This window comes from Anser anser, assembly GCF_964211835.1.
Source record: "Anser anser genome assembly, chromosome: 5".
Taxonomy (NCBI): Eukaryota; Metazoa; Chordata; class Aves; order Anseriformes; family Anatidae; genus Anser; species Anser anser.
In genome coordinates this window covers 28,814,194-28,838,669 of record NC_139725.1, presented here as the reverse complement: position 1 = coordinate 28,838,669, position 24,476 = coordinate 28,814,194, and the positions used below count along the sequence as shown (strand labels likewise).

Below are 24,476 nucleotides of genomic sequence, written 5' to 3'. Positions count from 1 at the left end.
AAATAATGAGATTTGTATCACTAAATTTAGGCTTTCATTTACATCAAGTATTTCAAAGAATCACTACTTCTGTATTATAAAAAAGGAGAATTTTCTGTAACTCTACACTGACAAGGTTCCAGGTAATAGTAATTAGCACCGCTATTACTTAGATTTCCCCCCCCCCCTTGGAAAGCATGTGTCTAACCTGATTTTTCTGGCTCCTTGTCTTCTTCTATAGTTTGCTTCATTGCTTCTCTTTGTTGCTGAAAACTTTTTCCTTAAAGCATTTAAAAAAGATAAAAGCAGTTAACATTTGAAAAACATTTCCATGTATAGCTGTGTGTATATATTTCCATACATTCTTCTAATGACTTCCTCATTTTACTTTTTCCTAAGCTTTTATATCCCTGACGCTTCTAGTGAAGTATGTCATATAAAAGAGAAACCCAATGGGGAAATTATGCTTTTCACAGATGTAAAATTATCTTACCCTAATAGAATGAATCTTAAAAAGAAAAAAAGTCAAGCTGAATCAAAATCAAGACCACAATAAATCTGCATGGAACATGTACATTATAAACACCCTTTAAAACCGACAGCATTTGGAAGTGATTCTCCTCATATTTATGCAAATGTGTCTGTTGTCTTGATGGCATTACCCATTTCAGGTGACTTTTACAGTAAAATTTCAGGGGTTTTTTTTGAGCATGTTTTGTAGCATTCATGAGGTGCTTTTTTAATAAGCATTATTTTTAAAGCCCATGTTTGCTGTCAAGCTACATACCTAGTATTATCATCAAATGCATTTGTGTATTTTCTCAGAATTTTCATATAGCTTGTCTATCACTTCCTTCAGGAATGCAACAATGCTATGTTAGTAGCGAGTGGGAACTAAGGAACAAGCTGATTTCCCTCCCACAGCGTCCAAAATTTCTCTGGATTTTAGATAGGATTGACCCTTTCAAAAGAATTCCCAGAGACTTATGGAGGTTAAAGTTGCTGAGAAACCCATTTATTGCTGCCAAAACACATGCATCAAGGAAGAGGTGCAGACCACTTGTACAATTCTGGATAGTTTTGCCTGAGAATTGAAAAAACAAGAAAGACTACATTTCCCCACTATGATGATATAGTTTTCTAATTTTTGTTGTTGTTGTTATGTGTGTTCTATTTATACTAGATTTTTTTTTTTTGAATTTCAGCTTGAAAAACATTAGGCTATATTTAAAATCAGTGTTCCTGTCATCTCACTCGAACATCATAAAATAACAGGGCTACCCAATGGAATTTGAAAAGTTTTTTGTTCACTGTTTAACAGATCAGCACATCTGTAATGGACTAGCAGCACATATAATTTTTGTATTGAAATATGATGACTTCAATTTCTGAAACCTCAATTATTCAAAGGCCTCCGGCAGTTAGAAAAGAAGCATAACTGTTGCAAGTAACTGAAGCTCTTTGCTAAGTGAAAACATTTATTTTTCAAGCTTGAAATAATGAGAAACCTAACAGCTGCTCTCATCTCCAGAGTTAATGAGCAGGTTGAAGTCTAAGTTTTCTGCTGTAGCCAGCAGAGGGAACTCTGCATCCACAGAGTCCCCAGGGTGAAAGAATAAGGAAAGATGAACTGCAGTGGAAGTGGTGGTTTTACTCTATGTTTAACATCTATACACAGAGATACTTCTAAAAGGTCAATCTTTTAAATATTACATAACCAACAGTGGGCTCTGCTGCAAAAAGTTCAAAGTCACAGATGTTTAAGGAAGTGGATATTTTAGGGTATATGAGTCTTTGAAAACCAGAATATTGTCCCCTACAGCTATGGGAACAGCCTGTCAAGGCTTTTCTAGAGCTTAATTTACCAGGAATAAGGCCTGCCAGTGGTTGGTTATCTTCATCTCCATCTCTGTAAGCCTGCCACCAGTTTGGATCTTCTTGGCTGATCACATGGAGTATATCTCCTTTTTGAAAAGACAGGCCTAACTCTCGGCAGGGGACGTAAGGGTCATCAGAAGGATCATAGTCAAAATGTGCTTTCACATGTATCTGTGGAAGATCAAATGTAAAAACAAGAAAAATCTGTGACTTCTGAAAAGTTACATCCCCATTTTCTGTGATTGCAGTGGAGGCCTGATATATAAAAACTCCAAAATCCTTTAGAATGGACATTTTATCTGGTGCATATACGAGATACTGGAATGGAATCTATGTTAGCAATGGAAAAGACAGCTGTGATAGTTTAGAGATGAAAGCGTGAACTTAAATCTTGTTAATTCTAAAGTCTACAAAACTTCTTCGCCACGTTAGGGGTAAAAAAAATGAACTACCAATTTATGGCCTTTGCACTCTAAAAGAATCACAGATATTCCGACTTGTTTTTAAATAACAAACACAGAGATTAAAAACCATTTTCTGTGTTTTAGATGAAGTTTTACTTTAAAAATACTTTACTTTGCCACCAAAGTGGTTTTTTTGGCTTTGATAGAAATCCATGCCTTCTTTCTTCCAACTGTTGAAGCTATCTTAAGAAAAGTATGTCAGAGAAAAAGATATTGAGCAAAGTTCCCAGTATACTATTTGTTTCTCCCAAAAGATACTTGCAAATTACAGTAAAAATTACAAAATTAGAGTATCCAATTGATACAGAGAGAAACTAAGAACTTCCAAATAGAATTTCAGAAGCATAAGTGGTGCCACTTTTATAATTTCTTACTATTTTAAAAACAGAGTTAAAAATACACTGTATGCTTCAGCTTATCACTGTCAATTTTCAATAGTTAATTCAGGCGTTAGTCTGGTAATGATTAAACAATTAAAACAACTGTGTTTTTTTTTTCCTACAATGTAAATGACCTACAGAACAACTTTCTTAGGACTACTGGAAAAACAGGGTATGTATCAAGGTCAAGAACTTACGTAAAACTACTTACAACTGTCTCCTTCGCAGGAGGTGGCTTGCTCTGTTGACTGGGAATCAATACGAAGGTCAGAGTGCCATGCATGTCAGCCTGAGATGAAAAATAGATTCTTAACATACAGTATGAAAATCTGCCTTAAGATTTAAGAATTTTAATAAATAGCATTTTAGGAAATGTTTCAAAAATTCAAAAAACAGCAGTTCCTGAAAGCACATCATTTATCTCTGATTTTAAAAATACAGTACAGATAAAGATGCAGTGACTAAGCAACAGACTAGAAAGCCAATTCAGATTTAAAAAGCCTGGAGTTCCAGTTCATGCATAAAATATTTTTATTTGAAATGGAACACCTGTAACACTCAAAGACTTGAGAGAAATGGATTACCAAGAATTATATTCTCTTGTTCTATTTGAAAACATTATCTAAGCTGTCAGGAAAAAAATATGTAGAAGATGATCCTAAGATTGCTTAAATGGAACAGCATTTTCAAATCTAAACATTACCACTACGCTTTTATGTTGTTAAAATTACCAAAGGATACAGAACACTTTTTAAAAATTTAATTAGCACACTCAACTCCTGCTTCTGTAAAGTATCTAATATTGATATAGCCAGTATCTACAAAGAAAGTAGAATTTAATACATCCTGTCTTTAAAGAACTCTTAGTAGTTTGCATACTGTTGTTCTCAGAGTGATTTTGCACAAGTAATGAACATCCAGATAAAATGCAAGTGCCAACCCCTGAAGAGGTCTATGTGTCTCACTTTCTATACATCATTCCATGAACCACAATGATTGACGTTCATAAAACTAAAGCGTATACATATATCACAAAATATTCAGACCTAGGGCTTAAATAAAGTAAACATAACTGAGCATAACATGATTAGGCTTCAGGAAAGGGAAATCCACCATTTTTAGTCAGTATGCACAGCTTGAGGAATGTGCAGAATTTCCCAGCGATAGCATGAATAGTCTTTACTGAAGTCATGCACCAGTTCATTACCATTTTAGTTGCAAGGGGTGAGGCAAGAATTAGAAGGAAAGTAATTTCCTTCTCCTGTGCTTGTTATGTACAACTTGGGGAACGAAGCTTTTTGAAACTTCAACTTTGCATTACAAAATAAAAAAGACAACAAATAATTATAAAGCTTAAAAATTAGTTTCTTAAGCTAAGATTTTATTTTTTTAACCAATTGCTCTTACGTTTTATGGCTTTAAGTTTTATTCTGGAACTCTCATTTGCAGGACCTGTTCAAGTGCAGAACAAGATCTCTGCAGAGAACTGAACTGCCAGAGTTGAATTATCTGTTAAGCACATTCAAAACATTGTCCAATCTCGGATCTGGATCAATAGCAGATGACACGGAAGAGCATGAGAGCAGTATTGGACAAAAGGAAATACGTATAATTCCCAGTTGTTAGCATCCTACCTTGCAGGTCCTTAGAGAGAATGTTTCTACATTTACTAGATTCTGATGGATTTTCTGCCTATTTTGCATTGCAGCTTTTGAACTGATGTATAGCTTTGTCATGAATGTTAAATGCGTAACAAACAGAAAAATACCTATCTTGGTAAACCACTAGACAAAGTTTTTATCAGGAGGAAAGGAGTAAGAAGTCTGGTCATGTGAAAGTCCCATGTGAAACAATTTGTGGTTGGTTAAGCCTGGCCAGTAAGTATGAGCCCCCCTCCGCCAACTGCTTACTCCCTCCCCTCCCCAAGGCACACTGGGGAGAGAATCAGGAGACTAAAATCAAGAAAAACCTCTTGGGTTGAGATAAGAACAGTTTAATAAGTGAATGTTAAAAAAAGTGATGCAGAGGTAATCACTCACTGCCCATTTTTTTTGCTGAGCATGACATTACATAGTATGAAATACCATTCTGGTCAATTCAGGACATCTGTCCCAACTGTGTCCCCTCCCAACCTCTTGCTCATCCCAAGCATACTCATGAGTGGGGACAGAGTAGGCAAGCACTATTCAGCAACAGCTGAAACATTGGTGTTACAGTCTAAACCCACAACACCATACATCTGCTATGAAGATGAACTCCATCTCAGCCTGACACGACCACAGTCATGCAGGCACATATATTAATTGTGGACTAAGCCAGAGATGAAGATGGAAAAAATCATGGCTTTTCATACGTAAGCAAAGTTCTTAGACGTCATTAAAAGCAAGTCTAAAGATGACAGCTTGACTCACATTTGACTCTTTTCACATCTTTCACATTCATTTTTGCATTTGACTGCCATCATAGTCAGTAATATCACACATACCATGAGAAAGAAAGCTTGAAATAGCCTTTTACATGTGAACACTAGCCACCAGAATGAAAATACCTCTAATATTAAATATGAAAATGCAAATGACAAGCAGACCCAACAGGCTTCAGTCTTATGAGTACTTTTTGCTCAAGAAGTGAAAACAAGAAAACAGTAAGTGTCCAACTCACCAGTAAATCAAAAACTTCATTAACATCTTTTCCACGAATCTCAATGCCATTAATCTCCAAAACTTCATCCCCTTCATGTAACAGCCCACTCTTCTCTGCAGCACCTCCTTTGACTATTCGACTGATGATGACAGAATCCATTTCATTACGAACAGTAGCACCCTGTGTAGTAGTAACAAATTCTGTATTTATTAAAAATATGAAACTCAAAGCCATCTATTGTATGTATTTCAAGCCAGTGGAAGAACATTTTAGACTGAAAGAGAATGCAATTAACAGCTTGGATGCATATAACCAATGCTTGAGTTTAGAAAAAAAACATTCATTTCTTTAAGTGGCACTGATTAAAGAACTGAACTGCTCTACAGCATAAGATTCATAATCATTTTAAAAGCTTTCCTAGGGAAACCAAACACTTATTTGAAAGATACAACACAGAAGATGAGGTTTGCCTAAAAAATGCATCAAAAACAACCTTCCATAGCTGGCTCAAGGATATTAGCTCTCCTGAAACAAAGCCTGGGATAGTGACTTCTGTCAAAGTCGAAATTCAGGTTGACAGAAGCTGTCTAGACTCTAAATTGTAACATGTCTACCGCTATAAAAAAAATGCACACGAGTTTATCATCTGTGACCATTTCTCATTAAGGTGGGTGGTGGATGATGAGAGTTAGAAGCTAAACATAACTTCCACATCCCAGTTTTCAAACTTTCATAGCAATTTGTGAAGGACATAAAAGCTTACCTGCTTTACATGTAATTGAGTGAGTACCAACACTTACCAATGGAATATCTCGCGCTTTCTCAATACGAACTATTTTAACCGTCTCCCCTCCATATGTGCCAACATTCTCATAAATTTTTTCATCTGTCACAGCCTCTGGTTGCATTTCTTGTTCTGCAACCTTATCATGAGCCAGTAGAAGTGCCTAGTGTTAAAGAAAACTATTTGTTAGAGAAAATTTCACATTTTGTATGTATACAAAATAGCAAAAAATCATCAAAATTACACAATTTGAAAAGTCTTTGTAATTACAGAATATCGCAAACTGACTAAAGTAATGAAAGATTTAACACAGCTATGTAGTGCCTACTGCTATACACTTGGCAAAATGTTCCTTTTAATCTGGAAAACACTACAATGACTATTTCGAACACAACGTTGTGACTATACTTATGGCATCTCCTTCCTAAAAAAAACCCAGACATTGGTGCTGATGCTCAAACCAGCATCAGGAAATACATCCTACAGATTAGACGCCCCATTTTGTCTTACCTGCATGTGAGGGGCATTCAGCAAAGCATTAAGCTCCTGCCCATCCTTGTGGTGACTGGGTTTCAAAACACTCTGTACCTAAAAAGAAATCAAGTAGTAAAGCTCTTACTCTACCCAGTGATTTATCAATCCTCCCTCCTCTAACTCAAGCAAAAAAAATAGTTGCAATTATTTGTTTTACTACAAGTAAAATATGTGCACATAATTGTTACACTGACTCACTAAGCCTAGTCTGTTACACGTTAGAAAAACATGACGAGACCACAGGACTACTCCAGCACGTCTTGCTTCGGTAATTATCTATTGAACGTAAGCTGGTATCCAGTACATGACACAGATTTGTCAATAGAAACTAACAATGAGCTCAGCTACCACAGAAGACGTACACAAAAAAAGTTAAATTCCAGAAAGGAACCTAATAGTACAATCAGCCACCATGAATTCTACTATGTGAATATGCTAGGTCTTTTAAAATGGACTAATTTCTCACTAACGTGACTACACTTCCTTTTCCTTAAAAGCAGATGGTTTATTTCTGCCCAATATTTTGAGTAGCAGCAAGACCGAAGATTCCAAAACAGGTTTTATTCCAAAACAGGTTTTGCAACACTTACCGGAGCCCCTGCCTCAGAAAGCGTAAGAGTCAAAACTTAAAATACCAATAAATCCCAATAAACCAGGTTTCTTGAGTGATTTTTGCCAGGGAAATAACATAATGCACATTAACACAAGGACTGTTTTTGCTCAAGCAGCTTTTGTTGCCAAAAAAGGTTCGCATTCTCATTCAGTTCAAGAGGCCTTGCCATCATTTCTGGCAAGGAATCCCTCCCTGTATGCTTCAAGAGAAAGCCAAGCGCAGGGACATTCCCTGTATCTGAAGGCAAGGCTGAAGAAGATACTTTCCATAGCCATTATCTTCAGGCTTTTAGTCTGCATCAAAAACACGCCAGTCCAGAAGCACTAACAAATCTGGAGGCATCAAGAGCAGATTACAAATATCATAACAGCAACTTTCTGTGAGGTGGAAAACATTCTTTTCCCCAAGAGCTTTTTACTCTTAAGAATGAAAAAAAGTAATATAATTCAGAAAACACAATTTACAAAGTGAAAATAACTAAACTTTTTTTGAACTAACAATGTCTAAAGAGCCTTTATTCTGTGAGCAATTACCTGCAGAAATGCTAACAACTCTCGTGGATGCTACCAGATAATGGAACTGAAAACAGTAAAGACAACTTTCAAAGTCTAGCAACAGCAACTAAATGAATCGTTCCATGGAGCAAGATCTTCACGTTGCCAACAAAACACCACCATCTGGAACAAGTTCCTCAGCTTAGCAATAAACCTGGCACAGCCTCCAGCAGCTTTCCTTCTGACATCTCTAGAATACGCCTTATGGTAAACAAACCTAGTATAACTTAGAAAAGTCAAACAAGAAATCAGACTTCTTGTCTTTTTTTTTTTTTGCAGCCCCTCCCCCACCCCCCCCTTTTTTTTTTTTGGGAAAAAAACCCTACAACTAGTCTCTTCAAAATTCTAGAGAAAAGAAAGAATTCAGCTGCATATAGACCTGACCTCAATTATATCTCTGCAGCTGCCAGGAAGCTTAGTCTGAATTTTGGGATGTCATATATTTCACTAATGGAATCAGAAACTTTTCCTCTCTGTTGAAAGAAGAGACTCTTTTACACAAGACAATTTCTCAGAGATTTCTTTAAGGTCTCTAACATTCAATGGTCTTTCATCTCTTGTCTTTGAAAAGCTAGAAGAAGTTTTAAAGCCTTACTTATCCAATCTTTGAGGTTTTTTTGTTTGTTTGTTTTTAAAAACTAGAAAAACCCTTTCAGAAAGAAATTTAAGTCCTGCAAGCAAGACAACATTCTGAATGTGTGGCCAGATGCCAGAGGAAAAGATGTACTACATATGTCTGTAATATGACATTTCTCAAAAGTGAATTTGTAAGTCTTCGTGAATTTGTACAAGAAATAAAATATTTTGTGTAAGAGCTACCAAAAATATACATTATTTAGGGTAACATTTTCCTAGTTGCAACATGATGCACAGATGAAATGTCCTTGAAATAAGGGCAAACAAACAATTACAGTAAGGCATTTATATGTTTAGCTCCCCCCTCCTGTTATCTTCCTACTGCAGTTTTCCAGACAAAACCAGAAAAAGCAGGATTTTTATGAACAAAATGCCAGGAAGAACATCTCCCATCCGTCTTTATTTTGACATGCCTTGCAACTTAGCCCAACCAACTGAACTTTTGCTTTGAATAATTACATTATTCAAATACTCCAATAGCTCCTCCTTCCTTACCTCCCCCCTTTTCTAATAGAAAGATAAATTTATTATGTAATAATTTAATGTCAACGTTGAAGCACTAGGAAATTTTCAGTCAGATATGTACAACACTTACTACACCAGTATTGCTTTGTTATTCATGATAAAAAAAATCCCATGTTTTATCAGATGAAGAAGTATGAATCTGTGCTGACTTTCTAGAAGTGACCCTACAGATAGCATAAGCAATCCATTAAACACATGGCAATAACAGTATTTTCTTAACTTCTTAACTATTCGGTCTTGTTTTTATTGTTAATTACTTTAACTTCAGCTCAAGCAGCCCTAAAAAAGAAAAAAGCTATTAAAGTGGTTTCATTACAAAAGCCGCAATTTGGAGGCACACTGGAGTGATATTGACCATTTAGAATATAACCACACCTGCAAAACCATGTTGCAGTTACCTCTAACATGCAGGACTGTCAGCAGCTATGTATGTACCATCCATACACTAATGCATTAATACCAAAAGTTACAAGCTTTCAGTGCATCCTCTGAGAAGTACTGATCTATTTTAATTAGCTACACTTGCTGAAGTGAATAGTATTAAGTATTTAAAAATATAGCTTATATAAATCGACTCTATTAAGTATATTTAATAGCAAGAACGCCTTCAAGGTATCTGATATGCGGTGTTACAAGCCACAAATTACACACTCTCTTGAATGCCAAATCAAATATTCTTACAAGGTCAAGATTCAAATCATATTCCCATAATCCTTGCCCCCATTTTGGTCAAGTTTAAATGGATTAAAAATCAACTTAATTACACTTGATATTTAATGGCTATTTTTAAGAGGCAGACTACACATTTACAGAGATTAGCTCTCTAAAATAAATTCCTTAAGCCTAAATGCTCCATTCCACCTTTTAAATTCAATAAAAGTTTCTTGAAAATAAAGAGTAAAGAAAAATCTTGAGTTGTTCGTGCCTGATTACCAGAATCAGTTAGAAAACTTAAGTAGAAGTATACTAGTAACTTTAAGAATTCCCTACAGAAGATGAGAAAACAAAAGTGCACCATTCCCCTCTAATGTATTGCTAATGGTTAACAAAAAAACTGAAAGCTAAAAAGTTTTCACAACATGTTCACACACATTGTTTTATAAAAGCAAATAATCATTTAAAGAGTAAATGAAAACAGATTTTTGAATCAAAGTTCAGTGTGGCAAATGAAAATGTCCCCCAAACTCCACCTTTGGAAATTTGTTTAATATGAATCTTTACCTTTTTTTCTTTTAAGGGAGGAAGAAAATTTCTGTTGCAATATGAAGTTGTGTTGCGAACTTTTTGTGTTAGGGCTGCAGATGCATGAACTCTAGAACAGGTTCTCTTCCACACCATAAAGCCTCCAACAAAATAGATGTTTGTAGCTTTAAACTGGGACATGCGCTACAAAACTGTTTCAGGGTTGTGTACTGTCACTGATGACCTGTACTCTAAAATATGCACATTAACATAATGTTATGCATGTATATGCTATTTTTCTTTCTTGTAATGTCTTGTATTGTCAGATGTTATCAGTATCTTGTTGTTCAGGCTTTTGCAAGTGTCTTTAAAAACGCCCTGAAGTAGGCAAAGCTCTAGAAAGATGAAAACTGCTTTCCGGGGGAGCTTCCCATGCTTGTGTTTAGGGGTAAAGGCACAAACAAGCCACACTACAAGCAAAAAACTGGGCACGCAAGCCAGAGACTTTGACTTTGATTGGGATGGGAGGTGGAGAATAACCTTTTCTGAAGCAGAAATAATCTTCCTTGTTAACAGAGACCTTCACAGGCCATAAAAGAGGCCTTTCCAAAAGGAGTAAGAGATCTGAAAAATGAGTCTGTCTCTTCTGTTCAGACAAGACTAGAAAATACAGAATAATGCGAATGGAGGCCTTAAGGTCTTCCTCTTGAGACACTTTTGTTAGTCACAGAAATATTTGTCCTGAATTTCCAGCTTAATCACTTCAGGATCCTACTTAACATATTGCAAAATATAAGTCACTTAAATATGCAAGAAGCTGAATCTAAATTACATCAGAAAATGGGAACAGACATATGCAATATATTGCCTCTTCAGGAATTTCAAGGCTGGAGCAAGACAGGGATGGGAGATGAAATATCAAAATGAGAGCAGGAATATGTTTGCCTTTCATGTAATATTCTTCCGGGTGATGACAGAATTCATTGGATTAAATATTTTCTTTATGCTTAAATTTCTTTTTGTATTACTGCTAAGACAAACAGAGTTGGCTTTGCACTATCTTCTGATCTTAGGATTTATGAAACTACCTGAAAAAACAGAGGAATGTGTTAAGAAAGTGAGGGATAGAGAAGATAGCAGGGAAGAATATGAAAGTTTGAAAACAGACCTATAGTTTTCCTACACTAATAAAGCTTTGCTAGTCAACAGAAGATCGTGGCTTGCAAGAGTAATTTAGAGTTGGAAAGCATTGACTCTTCTTGGAAACATCCATTAAGCACCTTCATATCCACTGGGGGGTGGCAATGGGATGATGACCCAACCAGATTTCCTAAGAGATAAATCTGTAACTTCATATATATAAGTGGAGATTCAAAAACTGACGTGCATCTGAGTAAAAACACAAACTAGGTCTGGATAAAGTGTGTGTTTGGGGAAGTAGTTTACAAATGGAAGTTAACTTAAAAGGTTCCTTCAGGTTCGCAGACACTGAAGAAGCCTAGTGAGCATCTTGTAGCAGCCTAGAGGCAGACTAATAAGCCAGAGGCAAGCTCATAGGTAAAATACTCCCACTTGGTTTTGGTGCAATCTTACTGACAAACCTAAACAGGAAAATCCAGAGCTGCAAATTAATCAGCACACTGTGCCTTTAGAGACCATTTAAGTGACATCCCTCAAGAATTAGCAATTTCTTCTGCAAAAGAACTCCAAGCTTGCTACGTTTTCTTTATTTGCAAGATTAAGAACTAGAAAAAGGACAGCGTAAAGAGATGTTGAAAAATTTGCTTCTAATTGGACAAAGAAAACCAGATACTAGGAAAATCATGTTACTGCCACGCTGAAATTGAAGTGAGGAGCCTTTGAGCAACTGGAAAATGCTTATATACTGGCTCACATGAGCCAGGTTTCAGCAGGTGAGTTTGGTTGACTGGGTGCATTTACCCAGCCGCTGGATCTGGCTTTGCTGAATACAACCTTGTTACACCGCACTCATACTGTGGTGCGTTCATACTAGCCAGCTTCAAGTTAATAAAGGTATGTCCACACAAGGTGCGGCCTCGCTGCCCTGCAATACCATCAGGCAGCAGGCCATGGAGCATAGAGGTAATGTGAACCAGCAGCCACGCTCTCAGAGGGTCTAGTCACATCCAGCCCTGTGTGAAAACTCATTCTGTTCTCAGCAACTTCGTATCTGATGAATTTTCCATAAATTACTTCTACTGATAATAAAGCTATCGTATACATGTATTGATCACCAGTATTCAACTGAATAAAACTCAAAGAAAACAGTTGGCTGAAACTGTATTCAAAGTATTTCAAATGGTTAAGATCTCACTAAAAAGACTGAAGTTAAAAACCTTAAATTTCTAAAAGTATACTTCAATGATTTCTAAAAAACATATCAGGTCTTATAAAAGATTTGTCATCTGTCAGACAAAATTAAATGTAATCTGACTAGCACAGCAGCCACCAAAACATAGGAATTAAGTATGAAGGTATCTGTTGCTCCCTTTAAAACAGAATGCTTGTTTCCCATACAGTCATATTTTCAGAGATGCCTCTTTACCATGGCTCAACTTGGAGGAAAGTCACAATAACAGAACTGTAATTCAATTTCTGAATGCTTGGAATAAAGAATAATGAATGCAAAAAGTTACATTTTCATAATTGCTCTCTTTTCTATGTTTAAGCAATACCTTTTCTGTTGCATATCTATCTACCCATGCTAAAAAAGGGAGTTCTTATCCCTAAAATATTTTTCTAGTTACTGTTTGGAAATGTAGAAAAACTGGATATAGCAATCAGTGACTATTATAACCATTTTATATTTAACATTCAGTAACCCAGACAAGCTTGCCAAGAACATATTTCAACAACAGCTATGATTATAGGTTTCACATATGTATCACAGAGATGCATACTGTACATACCTCTTGTGCTAGTTCTTGTGCATTGGAGATGAGAGGATATGGAGGGCTGGCTTTGTTCATATGCACTGTAACTGCATTGTGTATCTTAAATGCATTCTGAAAATCAGTATTTTGAACAAGCTGTAAAATGAGAGAGATATCCTCTTGGCTCTGAGGGTCTACCAGAATGTGCTGGATATGCTTAAGAGAAGTTAACAGTTCTTCCACTTCTAGGTAGGAAATAAAATAAAAATAAGTTACAAGTTAACAGACTGATAATGTTGTAATGTTTGTATTAAGATTTTTATCAAAAATGTTTTGCTGTTCAGTATTTTAAATCAGCAACAACGTATATTATCTATTGTTCACTCTGATGTTTATTTGCAGAACATATCAGAATCAAAACAAGGACCACAAGTCACTATAAGATATAAACAAGCTGATATATGGTTTAAATTTTAATTCCATATTAAAAAATTCTCTGAAGTCACTGATATGTAAAAGATCCAATAACTGCAGCTCATGTATAACTAAATGTGAAAGAGGGACTATTCTGCAATATGAAAACAACTGTTTTGCTGAACTAATCTTGATTCACTGTGTACTAAGAGTTATTTCAATAGACCATCCCATGTGTGTATATGTAAATTATATATTGCTTACTTATAAAATGAGTGATTGATAAGTAAACTACTTAATACAATTAAATAAATAAACAATAAATAAACAATTTATAAGCATAAAGTTATGCTTGGTCTTACCAGCTTAAAATAACAAGGTATGAAAAATAAAAAGGGAAAAAAAAAATCTATGATCAAAATCATGAAAGTCTTTTGCACTATAAGTCTGTATCATTCGCATCCTCCAGCAAACCAAAATATAGTGGGTGTTGTGCGTATGAAAATAATGTATGCTTTCTCGCAAATTATGTAAAAAAATCAAACTTTCTCAACAGCAAAGAAAATCCCAAATTCTAAAACTATCAGCTGATACTGAGGTGAACCTCCCTTACTAGTAACAAAAAACCAGCTTGAAAATTGTTTTTGTTTTCACAATATTCATTTATTCATTCTGAGCTAATTAAATAACATTAAAATAGGAATGTTATCAGGACACTAGCTAGGTTGCTTTTTTTTTTTAAAAAAATCACAGTAGACTTGGATCACTAACATGAATACTCTACCAAGGCGTTTCCTTTACCTATTTTTAACCTCAGACTCATCAGTACACTGAACACAAGACTCAAGCTAAACTTTGAGTGCAAGTTTAAAATGGCTGATCAAGGGGCACATGAAATCTGTAAAACCTTGTAAAACATGCGTATCAACCAAGTGTAATGTTTTTAATTTCAGGCATAGCATACCTAAATAAATGTTTTCAATTTTGAGTTTGTTAAGTCAGTCTTCTGTACAATGAAAGGAAACAAACACTCCCAATAGAGTATTTTACTGTCTGCAGGACAATTAAAAAAACACACCCCAAAACCATTCCACACATGTTAAAAATATCTTACCCACCAAAGGTCATAGGCTTCTTCCTATAGCAACCAAGGAAACAAAGAGCAGTACAAAAGCTGCGCTGAAAGCTCAGATACAGGCTGGGCAGGATATTCCACAGGTGAAATCCAGTATAGCTCAGAACAGTAATTAAGAAGGCCAGCCTCTCACTAGGGAACTGTATACAAAATATACTGCCCATCACACAGGGAAAAGCCACTTGAAGACTAAAGAACATTTAGATGGCAAGAATATTTGCTAAATAGGATGTGGTATGCTGGCACATTTCTTGCCTAGCAGAGTACGCAAAACTACCAAAGCATCTCAGCAAACGGTTTATCTGAGACTGAGGAAGTATATTATTTCCAAGCCTTAAAAAAAGAAGTGTAGTGGAAAACAGATGTTGTTGCACATAAAGCTCCTACTAATACCTATTCAGTTAAACACACATCAAAATTCTGTTGTTACTGTTACTAGGTTCAAAGAAGTGAGGCATTAGAGAACCTAACTTCTCTATAACACCCCTTATGCACATAAATGATTTTATTCAATTATTTGTGAATTCTCTACTTCCCTTATGTATGCATGTGCTTGAATCCTCAGACATATATGCACACAGGTTGGTAATACACATGCACACTGATCTGTAATACATACTCCATATAAGATATAAATCAATGTAGAATGATGGATATCTACTGTATAGCTGTAATAAGAAAATGCCCCTTCCTAGATACCTCTACATATTCTCCTCTTCAGCACTTTGCTGGTGCCTTCTATCTCACCCTTTCTTACAAATCTACCAGAGTACTCTCCTCCCCGTCTAATTCCCCTCCACACTGAATCTTCATCTGTGCTGGATGTAAAAGCCCTATATCAAATGATGATCCTTCAAGGAACAGCAAATACCCCTGCCCCCCATCAAGATAATTCAAGAAGAATCACAAAAAATGATTGAAATGCATAAAATGAAATTATTACCGCTAAGCTAGAAATCACTTCCTAAGTAATTTGTTTAATTGTAAAAACATATGCAAAAACCCATGAAAATCTGGCTTTACTCACGCCTAACTCTTCCTAGGTCCCTGTTTATGAATTCTAAATTATACATTTTTTTTTGTAGTTTTGTTTTTGTTTTAAATAAACGCCAGGTAACAAGACTCCATTCTCTAGACATTTGCTACTGAAAGAGTTGTCTAGAAGAAAGAAGTTCAGTAAATGACTAACATCTGCATTTACTCACAGACAAGTCAAGGTTCTTTTGCAGAACGAGTCCATTTTAAATCGCAGACCAATTAACAATCCACTGTTTTTTTCTAAAGTCTTCTTTTGCAAGAAACATTGCAGTCTTTTTTTCCAGTGGACTATGAAATGGCTGGAATGCGATGGAGCACTGTGCAATATACTTATTAATCAAAAGACTGCCGGAGAAAAAATACGCAACTGCAGGGGAGGACCCGTGGTCACTGCTTAACACATTAGATTAGAAAAAGAGCAAACGAAAATAGCTGTGTTTATCACTTCAAACAAAAAGTAATGAACAAACTTAGTGATATTAAGTTGGCTTTATCATATATTACTACCAATACCTTAATTCTTAAGTTCTGTATAGATCTCTTTAGAGTACCTGATACGCTAGTGCTAGCTCTCTAACGTTCCATATCTAGTTGAATCGCAGGACTAAGAAAACTGTTTTATCCAAAACGATTTCTAAAAGTTTGTTTATATTTATAAAACAATTTATAAGCAATCTTTGCCAAATGCATAAAAAAATGAGCAGGTTCTCCCCTCCAAAAAAGTTTTCATTGTAGTTACAAAAGGTTTACTTACTTGAAGCATCAGTTACTCATTTAACTAAATTAGCAGAATAAACAGTAGTGAACAAAATATTTTCTGCATCTAAGAGAATTACATTGCTGTGAACAAGCCAGTTGAATACTTAAGTGCACACATTCTAGATGTTCAGAAGTGTATTTCCACTAGGTCAGCTGTCTAAATCACATCTTGTTTTGATAACAAACATGCCCTTTGAAATTGTTTTAATTAAGTGTCCCATTTTGTCTTTATAAACAAAATCTTTTTTTTTTTTTTTTTAAGATGAAAAGATTAAAGGCTTGGCAAAGATATACCAAATTAGACATTAGTACTTATGAAACATTTTCAAAACTAAAACCACAGACAATTGGGTCAATGCTGTTATTTAAACCACTACATTTTGTGCAGATGTTATGGATTAACAATAAAGCTAAGCTAAAATCCATTTTTTTAAACATGAATCAATAACAGTAGTTTAACATCTTTGTAATTCATTAGCACCTGACAATTTTTATTTGGGGTTCTGTTAACAAAGGTTAGAGATTTGTCAAGTGACTACTCAGGCTCACTTGGACAGCAAATGTGGAAATATGAGAAGAATCAGAAGCAGTATAGTTCAGAAATTCAGTAAAATCAAACAAAGTATGAAACATTTTATTGTATGAAACAACATGTTTATTCATTGCTTATTCTGGTCTGTCCTTCATCAAACATAGTGAAATTCGGTGGCAGTTGCACAGTTTTCCCCACCCTAAGATGATGGAGACATCCAAGGGAACCCATTAGTACTCTACAGTTTGTTTAAATGCCCCCCAAATGGATCGGTTTTGAAAAGCCCCTTGCTGGAGAACATACCCTGATGGCCAAATGACGAAAAACCTTAAGTCTGAAGGACCAGAAGACTTGGAATCCAAGTAGCAAGAATTAGCTAAACCGTGTTTTAAGTCACCTAGAAGAACATTAATATTCAATTAAATATTTTCTCCATTACCCCATTCATTGCATTTTACCTACCTAGTGTCTTCACAGTATAATGAGGACTCTCCAAAACAATCCCTTCTTCTGTGTCAAATATTGGATTGTCTATTCCAGTTTTAGGAGGAATTTGTGCTAATTTCTTAAGCCTCATAGAAGCAGTAAGGTCCAGTTCTTGTTTCTTTCCCTCTTCTTCCCGTCTGCGCCTCATGTCCTCCTGCTGCTGACGGATTCGCTCAAGCTGAGCGCTCCGCCGCATGGGCATCATCCTGGAGCCCAAGTCCCCCGGGCAATCAACAGCCATTTCTCGGTGCTTCTGAGGTTCCTCAGGAGATGCAAGATCCACATTTTTTGTTTCACTGTCAGAATCTTCTGTGATGTGTCCATTCATATGAGAAGTTGTCATGATTATGCGTAGTTATGCCTATTCTCTTCAAACAGAAATGCTATTAGGCCAGTTTTTGTTGTGATGCTGTGTAAAATCCATTATAACTTCAGTAATATTTCCCTTCCATCGCAAGGCAGTTGAAGAAGAATCCAGGATGAAAATCTAACGAAAGACATTCAAAGGAAGTTAGTCAGTAACTGTATTAATAACAAAACACCTAAGACAGTTTTTCAAGGCTCCAGACATAAGAACAATGGAACTTTCCCTCCACATTTACATAGTGCTTAAGAACTACAGAACCCTCACAAATCTGATTCAATCATTTTAGTAATTTTCATGTGCTGATATTAGAAAGAGCACTGTTAAAACTAATGCTAAAGTTCCTTATAAATCCATGTCAAAGCATTATATTTTTTTGCATTTAACATACACAATTGCAAATTAGCAGTTTCCGAAAGTTCTCAATTTTAACTTATCCTTTCACTCCTAAAAATTCCCACACAATCTATGCCTATGATCTTACAAACACTAAACACGAATAACTTGTTAGAGACAACATGCTTACAAGAAGTTCAATAAACACGTAAAAATATTGGAGTGTATTGCTCAAAAATTGAGGTATTTTTATGTAAACACAGATTCCCAGGTTTCAGAAGACAGGTCTGGCACGGAGTTCTTCCAAAAGATACTATCTAAAGCAGTCTGGAGCTGCACTTACACAATTCCAAGTAGCCATAAAGTCTTAGGATAAGTTCACGTGAGCAGCTACTCTTAATACTTCCTGTAGATAATGCACTAAAGCGGAAAGTATTAAATACAAGAGTAGAAATCTTCACACATGCAAACACATGTATATTTGACAGTATACAGTAATTTCCACAGGCAAGTAGTGACATTCCACTATACTCCAAATCCAGCCTTCCATCCTGATACGGTTTATCATTCCTGTTGATTCAGGCTAAAGAACGTAAGTCTTCTGGTAAATGCAGCCACTTAACTCTTAAATATAACACCTCAGCTCTTAAATACAATGTATAGCTGTGTCTTACACCACATGGCCTTTTTCTTTCTGCTTTCTCTGTCACAAAGACATGGATATATCAACCTCAATATATCAAATTAAAAGGTAATAAAATTAATAAATAGTTGTACAGAGTTACAACTAGCAATTGTGCTTGAGTTTTTAAATTCCTTTTTATCAGGTTTCTTTTGCTATCTATTATTTACTGAGTCAAAAGAAATCATAGAATCATTAAGGTTGGAAAAGACCTCCAAGGTTATCTGGTCCAACCATCCCCCTACCACCAGTGTCACCCACTAAACCATGTCCCTAAGCATCACGTCCAACCTTTCCTTAAACATCCCCAGGGACAGTAAGTCCACCACCTCCCCGGGCAACCCTTTCCAATGCATACCTAAATACTGCAAAGCATCTCAAAGTTGTATTACACAAAAACACTGCAAGCACCAAGACAAGAAAAAAAAAGTCAGACCAAATGTTTGTGTCTGGAGGAGGACAGGAAGGCTGGTTATGTTGTAATTAAGTTGAAAATTAAATAGCAATAGTACAGCTTTGGAGGAGCAGCAACAGACACTCCTACACAAGTTTCTGCCAGCTTGCAATTCTAAGAATGTACAGTTTTCTATTTTCATTAGTAGTATACAGCCACATACAGCAACAGCAAAATTTTCTTCACTTGTTTCTTGCCTAACCACTACAACCAGTTATTCTCGAATATTCAACCAGTAAATCTGAAAGCATTTCTAGGTAGTGACAAATCTTTTTTTGCCTTCTAAAGATGCTTAACTACCCTGCACTGATGTGCAAAATAAAACAAAAATCAAGCAACCACCAAGAAAAGCCCATCAAAAGCTACACAGTATTGAGGCTAGTACTGCAAGTATTGCACAGTCAAGTAGCACCTGTAAAACTTTCTCTAAGCAAACAGCTTTTTGAAAAATGGAGTCAAAAGCTTGTATTCAGGAAGAGCACTGTGGCAAAATGGGGTCTCTGAAATTCAGAGAGAGGAAGATAAGAATTTAGTAAAACGACCCTCAGAATGCCCGATTTCCCTTTCGACAAAGGCAATGTCATTGTACACAACTGCCCATTTCCAAAAACAAAGTCTCCCTGAGTAACATGAAATTGCAAAGAGTAGAGCTGTGAGTGGAAGATAATTCAAATTCTATTTCACACACACAGTACTAGCTGCAACTTGGCTGAAGACTGAGCCCTTTGAAAGTTACATTCATCTATTTTCAACTCTGACAAGCTGACAAAAAAACTTACATTCCTCAGTCCACACATGATGACTAACAGGTGTCAAAACAATTTGAGGGAATGAATAATACTCATTTACTGAGCACCAAGGAAGTCAAAACTTTATCTAAGAATATGCAAGAAGTAAAACACAACTTTAAAGATACCATCATAACACTTAGTGTGCAAGCTAAGTAATGTCACACTAAAGAATCTACACATCACAAAATAAAGTTACTGGCCAATATTTAAAAACTGATCAAAAATGTTGAAGGTAAGATTAGGTACATTTCCTCCATCAAATTTAAAATAATTAGCTACATAAAAATAGAGTAGGTTTTGAGGTTAAATCAGAGAAAGGGCACAACCAAAACTTATGCATCTGTATATATATAGAATAAAAAATTTAAACCCCTTTTGCATAGCAATGAACACTGAAGACCAGAGAAACAAAAACAATCTAAGGTAAACATTAGTAATAGGCAAATACCAGTATTAGGCAAACATTAGTAACGTTGCTTACATTTTCAGCATAAACTCTATGCAAGATGCCAAGGGCATACAAATTCCTAAAAGAGTAACAGACATAAGGAATTGTAATAACTGCTACTCACTTTCAGTATATAAGATCTGAGTTAAGTCAGTTAAGAAAGAAACAAGTTAGGGAAAGCTAGAGTTCCACTGCAGTCACACTAACAGCCATATTCAGGAAACAGACACCAAACACTAGGAGTTTCAGGAGCACTTTAAGTAGAAAATAATTTTGATATCCCAGAAAATTGGACGTCTCTTAAGCAAGCAATAAGCAGTACAGGCCAAGTAATCACAGCCAGGTAATACAAGAGATATGAAACCTCACTTGTCAGGCAAGCTAAGATTTAACATTACCAAAATACCAAACCAACTCCCCCAAACCCTAGCCCCTAAAAATATCTAGTTGGTAAAAGCAGAGGGATGCTGCATGTCTGGAATGCTGGAATAACTTCCTTTAATCAAAGGAATTGTGATAACGGGCAACCCCCTCCAAATCTAAGTCCACTGTTCTTTCTGCTTTCTGAGGAGTGCTTCACATATCACAAATCCTCATCACCAACAATTTTGGAAAAATGCTACCACCCAATTGCAACAAATTAAATAAGCACAAGGAAAAAATCTTCAGATTAACTCTGAAGTTTCTCTCTACAGCAATCCTAAGGAATTTAAAATGTAAAACATGACACTGGTAAAACGTTTGCTTATTCCTCAAATTAAGGCGTGGTATAGCTGAGGTTAAAAACAAGAATCAGCTTGAGGCAGACACCAGGAACAGAAGAAAAAATTACTCTAACCAATAAGCATTGCATCAGGTCTTAAGATGAATAATTACAGAAACTTCCAATGCATCATCTCGCAAGCATCATCTGTTTCCTCAACAGTATTTCATGATTAAGAGTCCTGGAACCCAGTTACATAAAGGAAAACAGCACAAATCATTTTGTAAAGCATAAAATAACCTAATTGACAAGAATTCAAAATCGGAGTTTATAGTAGAAAATACTTTGCAGATCTCATATGAAGCTTAATAGTATCTGGAATACCTGATACAAACTTAAGCAGCTGGATGTGTTTCAAAAGCAAGTAAAAGCTGCAAACCCTAGGAAAGCTTGATACTGTTTTTCTTAATTTTCAAAAATCCTGTGATATGAAAAATAAACTCTCTTACACTAATTTTGCAATATATTCAAGACTGACTTCTGCTATGATTATTTTCTTAAGTCTACAACATTTTACATCATTTCCTCTAAACAGATGTTGTACTGTAGTCTTGGTATTGGAAGAAAACGTTTCCTTCAATATCCAGCTGACTCTTACTTCTAATCACTTCAGTCCAGGGTTCATTAGAAAACCCGTCAAGCAGAGTAACTCAGCTCAACGCGTGTATTTCAAAGGGCTATCAGACATGCCGAAAGGTTTTAACATTCCATGCTCACTTCAAGGTGCAAGGTATGTGGATCAACAGCAAAAAGGGCTAAGCCCTCAAAAGGAAAGCAATTTTGATTGTTACTGCTTAGTTACATTTGCACAAGAGGAATCAGACTGTCAGCTCACAACATGAAAGCGTGAAGAAAATGGTGAAGTTTCAGATGCTTAGATTCAGTTTCATAAGCAGTATACATAAATTGCTTGCCATATAAACAAGGGGAATCGTGAGCACATTACTGTATTATTTTGGTATCACATTCAAGATATGTGATTATTACCATTAATCAAAGAAGCCCTCTTCAGTGCCAAACGCCCACAAGAGCGGCCGGTCAGCGCGGCACAGGGCCGTGATGTTTGCCCCCCCGGCAGCAGCTGCAGCTCCTCATGCACACCACCAGCTCGGCATTCCTCTGCCATTCTCCGGAGCAGGACTGCTCGTTCCCATGGCGAGAGCTTTGTCTGCTCCCACCCAGCTCCTGCAAAGAGCTGCAGGACTCGCATCCTACGTGAGCTCTGCAGTGCCGCTCCTCACTGCGCTCGGCCCCTGCTCCTGCCATTTTGAGGCAGGGGCAGCTGCTCGCCCAGCTCTGGCTGGAATCGAGAGGATTACTCAAACCCAGAGGTGAAAAAGCACTTTTTGTGAGTCGCGTCGAGCTTGGTCAGCAGATGGCTAAAACCTCTCAGTACACAGCAGTACCGACACCAGTAAAACCTCTGAAGAACAGCACTTCAGCTGTCTGTGCTGTTCCTGTCGACCATCAGAGAATGCTCACAAGCCTTAGCGACTCAGGTGAGTGTAATCAAGTGAAGACAGATGCAAGATGCACCACATAGATTAATTTTAATAATATATTTTAGCTCTGTTAGGTCTAAAGAAATCAAAGCCCCTCAGAATAAGCATGATCTAAATTTTAAGAAATTGAACAGGCCAATTTTCATAAAAGAAAATACAGAATTCATACGAATTATGAAGATACGAAATGAAGATATGAGGAGGGAGAACACAAATCTTATTTAAATTCATACTGATGTCTCAGTGAAAAACACACGTTGCATGCTCTATTAGCAACAATTTTCCTCGATTAGAATCTCAATAGCGAGACACTTCAATCTGTTAAAAGTGATAGCACAGGTCAAGCAGAACCACCATCCAAGAGGGTTTAGTCTTAACAAATTGGACTTTTTACTGTGGTATAACTGCTTTGGTCTCAGTTACAAAAAATTAAAGTGCTTCCAAAGTTGACTGAAATAAAAAACAGTTGTTGATAACACTAACGAACACCTTACCTGTCACACGATTCCCTTTGATTTAAATATACACTAGCATTTGCAATGCACATCAGCATTGTTTAATTTCAGCTTTTTAGACCAAATGAAAAATAGACATTTGGAGGAATAATGTTTCAGTTGGGATGTATACTAACACAGATGTATTAGGGGAGGGTATGACAGCAGAAAGAAATGAGAGTAGGCTTCAGGAATCTTATTTCCCGAATTCACTAGATACGGACCTCTGCCATGGTCACTTAAGGATATTTTTAAGTTCAGAAATATCCTATTTGACCTTTGGTTATGTTTTGCTATCCTGTGTCATTAATAAAGCTCTAACATAGTTTAACACTTTTTGCTCACTTACCAGCAGCTACCCTTAGAGCTTACTCTAACGCTCCTTTAGCTGAAGAGTACAGCAGAGGGCAGTCTCTACGACAATTAAGAAAAGTGAAAAAAGAAACACATTCAGTTTCAAAAAGTAGCCCTCAGAAACAAAGTTATAGCTTATTAAATAGTCTGACATCCACTTACCCCCAAAACAGTTCATAATTTACTACTCCAGCATCCCACTACAGCTTAGATTGATAAGCTACAACTATGCACATATTTGAATACTCTAATCAAGTCTTTTACACCATCTGTCTACCCCACTCCGCAATGAACATTTATTTTATATAAAGATGAAAGTGGACAACACTCATGTCTATGGGCTGCAATGAAAAGAAGATAAACAGTGAAAGAAAAATGATTTATCTTAATTGAACATTCATTCCAAATGTTTAGGAACCTAAAAGCATAACAAATGAAGAGTAAAGAAATTCCTAGAATTCCAAGGGATGTTAACAGATCTCACAGGACAGCCAGAAGCATGATAACAAGACAGTCATTTCTTATCACCTATTCACAGACAGTTAAGGCTTCAGACTTCATTGTCTTAAAAGTAAACATGCCTGTCCTTGTCTTAAACTTTAATTCTCTGTGAATTAAAAATATTGCTGCTATTTTTATTCTCTAAAAAGATTCCACACACACCCCCACCCCATCCCCTTTAAATTGTACCTTTTTTGGCTTGGACTCAGGTCCTGGTTTCACTTTAATCCCCATGTTTTTTAAGCATTTTATTTTTAATGCCAATGCTTTTCACTGCTTCACTATGTAAAACAGCATTCATGGTAAATGCTCATGAGTACTAATATGCAAAGGATACTTTCACTGCAGAGATGAAAT

General features: G+C 36.2%; 1 protein-coding gene across 1 annotated transcript in view; it reads right to left on the bottom strand.

Moving 5' to 3' along the window:
• Window positions 1-24,476, bottom strand: part of PALS1 (protein associated with LIN7 1, MAGUK p55 family member) — a 51,262-nt gene that overhangs the window by 7,912 nt on the left and 18,874 nt on the right. The window contains exons 2-9 of the mRNA XM_083838803.1: window positions 17,407-17,917; window positions 13,103-13,311; window positions 6,639-6,716; window positions 6,145-6,291; window positions 5,363-5,524; window positions 2,913-2,990; window positions 1,845-2,028; window positions 188-259 (exon numbers count right to left, since the gene is read on the bottom strand). Coding sequence (XP_083694929.1) covers window positions 188-259; window positions 1,845-2,028; window positions 2,913-2,990; window positions 5,363-5,524; window positions 6,145-6,291; window positions 6,639-6,716; window positions 13,103-13,311; window positions 17,407-17,773 — 1,297 coding nt within the window. The 5' untranslated portion in view covers window positions 17,774-17,917. The remainder of the gene's footprint in view (window positions 1-187; window positions 260-1,844; window positions 2,029-2,912; window positions 2,991-5,362; window positions 5,525-6,144; window positions 6,292-6,638; window positions 6,717-13,102; window positions 13,312-17,406; window positions 17,918-24,476) is intronic.